At 41.2% G+C, this 5,559-nt stretch overlaps 1 protein-coding gene across 2 annotated transcripts in view; it reads right to left on the bottom strand.

Annotated features, from left to right (window-relative positions):
- The window catches only part of AFAP1L1 (actin filament associated protein 1 like 1), a 902,653-nt gene extending 897,813 nt beyond the window's left edge, over positions 1-4,840 (bottom strand). Inside the window, exon 1 of one of the 2 annotated variants that reach the window (XM_042454190.1) lies at positions 4,717-4,840. In XM_042454190.1, the coding sequence (XP_042310124.1) occupies positions 4,717-4,771 (55 nt within the window). In that variant the 5' untranslated portion in view covers positions 4,772-4,840. The remainder of the gene's footprint in view (positions 1-4,716) is intronic. The other variant, XM_042454191.1, reaches the window with a different exon arrangement.
- Positions 4,841-5,559: the final 719 nt, after the last annotated feature.

Raw genomic sequence — 5,559 nt, 5'->3', positions numbered from 1 at the left:
CCTGAATCCAATCCACTCTCCTTCCCTTTGTAACAGTTGCCTTCTCTTAGGTTGCATCTGCACTGGGGAAATAATCTGGTTTGACTCCACTTTAACTATCCTGGCTATGGAATTCTGGGAATTAGAGTTTGTTGTGGGGTCTTTGGCTCAAGGCTATGGAATTGTGGAAGTTGGAGTTTGTTGCTCCCTCCCCCCCCCCCCAGTCTCTTATGGACCCCTCTGCTGCTCCCATCTCTCCCCCAGCCTCCTGTTTCATTCCCTTCATCCCTGTCATCTACATCTAAGTCTACCCTTCCGAGCACCAGAAGCAAATGGGGCAAAATTTCAGCACAGCATCATGGGAAATGTGGGACCTTGGAGGTTTGGGGGGGGCGTACTGGGATGGAACAAAGTTCTATTCCACACCAGACCAATTCGGAGTAAAATCAAAGTGAGCTTAGGAGCAATTTTTTGAATTTGCTTGTTACCTAATTCACCAAAATGAGGAGTCACTTCGGATTCACTGTGGATGCGCCCGGAATGACCCCCCCCATAGAAAGCAATCACGTGAGATAATACATCATGTTATCATGTGAATTCACATCGTTGGAACCGCAGTGGCTTCGGATCAGAGCTACAAAAACCTCCATGTGATAAGGCTCTCAGACTGCTATCACACTGCAGAACTGATGCACTTTGACATTACTTTAATGGTCATGGCTCCATCTTATGGACTTCTGGGATATGTAATGTGTTGTAACACCAGAGCTCTCTGAGAGAGAAGGCTAAATATCTCACAAAACTACAAATTCTAGAAATCCACAGAATTAAGCATAGCAATTATAGCAGTGTCAAACTTCATTTATTCTGCAGTATAGATATAGCCTGGGTCGTTTCAAGTAGCATGCAAGTACTCTGTGTGTTACAGGAGATGAGGGAATACAAGCCATTTGCTATTTTCATGGAAATCCTCTCTCTCAGCAAAATTAGCCAACAGGAAAGCTACTGGGAACACATTTCCACAGGAAACACAGAGCACTTCCTATCCAGCTACAACATGATCAAATATCACCATTTACCATGTCTGGGGATTCAATTGCTGCAGCACTTTGCTCATCTATCTCTCAAACAGAGACAAACATACACACCCCATCGCATTTAACAGTTGGACTTGCTTAATCTCCCAGGGATGCTGGTGGAGAATTAAGCATTTTCCCTTAAAAGGAAAGGTGCAGCAGCCATCTTAGATAGCTCAATGTAGAGAAGCTGTCAAAAGCTTGCCATTTCACTTGCCATGTGCAGGGAGCTATCACAAATATTGAGAAGGAGCATGCATAGCCACAAGGTTCCATTAAATCAAAGACCAGAAAAGTTTGCTCTTGCCAGCTATTGGTTTTTTTAAAAATGTTTTTTATTTTATTTCATATTTTAAATATATACAATCCATAACATTTTCCTTAGAGACAGATAGATATATTCTTACATTCTCAGTGCTCCCCTTCCCTGGAGCCATTACCATTGTTGTATTCCATCCAAAATTTCATTTCATCTCATGGAGGTAATTTTCCATCTTCTTTTCTTAATGTTTTTTCAATAAATTTTCTCCATAACCCATCAAAATCATTTCTTTTCCATAGTCCTTTCCTTACTTTCAATTTGCATATTAATTTATCATTAATTGCTAATTTCCATACTTCTTTATACCAGTCCTCCAGTTCTACCTTTATTTTTGTTTTCCAAAGTCTTACAATGATTAATCTCGCTGCTGTAAGTAAGTTTGTTACCAATTCCTTTTCCTCTTTTTTCCATTCTTCAACATTATATAACGATAACAAAACTATATTTGGTTTTCTATCTATTTTTATATTCATAATATTTTCCATTTCTAAAATCACTTTTTCCCAAAATTTTTGTACATATTTACATTGCCACCACATATGCATATATGACCCTATTTCTTGACAACCTCTCCAACAGTTTTTTGAGTTCTTATTATATTATATAATCTTACTGGTATCAAGTACCATTTCCAAATCAACCAGCTATTGTTTAATGCTTGTATATCTTTGTTCCTTGATTCAGGGACTCCACTGGTGTGGAACCTTCCACCAGAGGGAGTCACCTACCTCCACAAGGAGCAGCCATGTACCCTTTGTTGTTGTGTGCCTTCAAGTCATTTCCAACTTATGGTGAACCTATCCTGGGATTTTCTTGGCAAGATTTGTTCAGAAGAGATTTGCTATTGCCTTTCCCTGAGGATGAGAGTATGTGACTTGCTCAAGGTCACCCAGTGGGTTTCATGACCAAGCTGGGAATGGAACCCCAGTCTCCAAAGTTCTAGTCCAACACTCAAACCACCACACCATGCCTTACGAATAATGATGGCATGACACTGTAGACATGAAGTGGGAGCTGCAGGACCTGCTAGAGGACAAAAGGTGCAAAGGATAAAGAGGAGGAAGACGAGAGAGAGTGGAAAGAGAAGAATCTGTTATCTTTTTGAAAGCACAGTAGCTTTCTTTTTCTTTCTTACTGGAAGAAGGCAAAATGATAGGTCGTATGAAACTGACAGGCCCAAGCACTGAGTACTAATGCTCAGTTCACACTAGAGACAGTGTGAGCCCTGAGAAAATGAACACCCACAAGACTGGAAGGTGGAGCCTTGAAGCATGGAAGTCAAATTGGACTAGGATTGTAGCAGTTCCAGATCCTCCTGCATAAGGGAAAATCCACCTATGCTTGAGCCCCATAGGAAATAATGGGCGCGCGTGCATGTGGTGTGCGTGCAACATTGTTATTCTCCCCGCGCGGCTTCCACGTAAGCTGGAAGCTGCGTAAAGTGCATTCGTGCATCGTGCAGGCACACTGTATTTGTTAATGGTTTTTGAAACAACATTGTTACACTTGCTATTTTAATCATTAAATGGCAACAGTGTTGTTTTTTTAGTAATGGTTAACACTTCTTATTAATCTAATTAATTTTGAATCACAGAATCATAGGATTTATCACATGGGGACAGGCATTTTTATCCCATCCAGAAAATGCAATTGAACGTGATTGCCTGAAAGGCTTTCTCACCATATCATGCTTATCCCACAAATGTCCTGTCAGTCAAGTGGAATTGCATTACCATGATCTTCCAATAATACAAAATTAGAGGAAATGAGGGAACAATTCCACTTCATTCAGGGCACATTCACAGGATCAGCGCGATTTAGTGAGAAAGCCTTTTCTGTGATCACATTCAATTGCACTTTCTGGATGGGACAATGTCCTGATCAGGGTGATTTTGTGTGAAACTCCTTCCTTGATAAGCACAGAACATAGATGGGACAATAATGTCCCCTCCTCCATGTGATAATGTCCATACAGTCCTAGGGGATTATCACATGGAGGCACTTACGTTGCAGAACTGTTTCAGAAGCATGAAGGTGGCATTGTCTGTCATGCTTCTAAAACGTAATTGTGGCTTCCCGTTTTCCTTCCTTCGATGAAGTGTTTGCAGAGAAGCCATTTTTTGAATAATGGAAGATCCTGTTATTCAAAAAATGTCTTCTCCTGGCTTCTCCATGAATGCTTCGTAGATGGAAGGAAAGCGGGAAGCCTTAATTACATTTTAGAAGTACGACGGACGATCCCACCTTCATGCTTCTGAAACAGTTCTACTATATTTCGCCCACGTAAGTGCCTCCGTGTGATAAGGTTCCTAGAGTTGGAAGGGGCCAAAAAGGTCATCTAAAAAAAAAGATTTGTTTTTTAAAAATAACAATTTAATGAATTAACTGTTAGATTTATTTTTAAAGCCTTCTTAATAATTCAACAATGGCAAATTATTTTTACTTTGACAATGTACTATTAATGCATTTGCACTAACACTGATGTTTCCACACTATTCTAGCCACTTTTACATTATGGTGGGTGTCTGACTGGGTAGCCTTAAGAAACCTTTTGCTTCTATGAAGCCTTTTGGATCCTAATAATAATAATAATAATAATTTGTTTTATTTATATACCGCTATTCCAAAGATCATAGCGGTGAACAGCAAGTAAGTTAATTAGCAGGTAAGCTAATTTGCCCCCAACAGTCTGGGTTCTCATTTTAGCGATCTCGGAAGGATGCAAGCCTGAGTCGAGCTTGAGCCCTTTTGCTGGTCTTGAACTCGCAACTTTGTGGTTTTGAGTGAATGGCTGCAGTACAGGCATTTAACCACTGCGCCACCAGGGCTCCAGTGGTTAAATGGTAGAGCTGTTGTTTTTAACAGGGCAAGAAACAGGCCCTGCTAGTTGCACTGCATGTACCTGTCACAGTGGAGGCAAATAGCCAAGAAACTTCAGTGGCCCACCCATGTCATTCTTAAAGCAGAAGAGTCCTGCAGAGACAGATGCTTGTACTAGCATGTTAAGAGCTGTAAAGTTGTCACAAGAATGGGATGCAGAGTGTTTCCTTGTTCATCACATTGCCTAAACCTTAGGAAAAAGACAAAACAGAAATACAAGAAGAAGGAGAAGAAAAAGAGGAGGAGGAGGAGGAGGAGGAGGAGGAGGAGGAGGAGGAGGAAAATGATGTGCAGTGGGGATGGGAGTCATCTGCCCCCTCAGTAACTGTTGGATGACAACTCCCAATATTCCTACTGTCTGGGGCTGCTGGGACTTGTATTCCCAACAACATCTTGAGGGTGCCGTTATGCCCATCATGGATGTGAAAGGACAAGTAGTAGTAGAGAAGGTTTCCTGACCTGTGGGGGGCTGCAGCTTCTGTAAGATGTTTGAGACAGCTGTTTTCTTCTCCATCGTGGTTGAGCTCAAGTATTCATGGTCCAAGAGCTTTAGCAGTACATTCAGCTCAGGCAGGAGTTGATCCAACACTATGGGCAGAAAAGAAAAGCACAGAGTTGAGGGGGACAGGTGACAAGCTTCCTAAGATGTGGGTGGAGTGACCACATCCCAGTTTTCCAGATAAATTGCCTGTCTGTCTATCACTTATATCATGGGCGGCAAGTGGGACTCTCCAGATGTTGCTGGGCTGTAACTCTCATCACCACCCACTGGTGGCTATGTTGGCTAGGACTGATGGGAATTATAGACCAACAATATATGGAGGGCCATGTTTCCTACTCCTGTTTTAAATGCTTGGACCATAACCTCCGATGCCATCACCCCAGTTAGTTCTCTCGTTGTGCCTCTTCTTCTTGCTACACTTAGACATAATCTGAATTGGTCATATACCAGCCAAAGAGGAAGTTAGTTGAAGAAATGGATGAAAGAACAGGCGGCACAACTACCATAACTTCACTCAGGACTTTAAACAACACTGGCACTGTCTTTAGGAAAAGATCTAATAACACTATATCTGAACATTGGGGATGAACAGGCCTGCCTATTTCGAGAATATATCAGTTTTCCCTTTGTATATCCATATGTGTCCATACTGTCCCATTTCAAAACTAATCTGTGTTATTTGCATTATTTCTAAAGCAAGCTGCTTTAAATATGCATTTTTCCTCAAAAATATGGACTTCTAATGTGTATATTCTCTTAAAGGATGCAGTTCTAAGTCTATTTTATCACAAAATAAAACA

The sequence above is a fragment of the Sceloporus undulatus genome, chromosome 2 (genome assembly GCF_019175285.1).
Source record: "Sceloporus undulatus isolate JIND9_A2432 ecotype Alabama chromosome 2, SceUnd_v1.1, whole genome shotgun sequence".
NCBI lineage: Eukaryota > Metazoa > Chordata > Lepidosauria > Squamata > Phrynosomatidae > Sceloporus > Sceloporus undulatus.
Note: the sequence above shows the minus strand (reverse complement) of the source record. Positions and strands in the feature narration are given on the sequence as shown.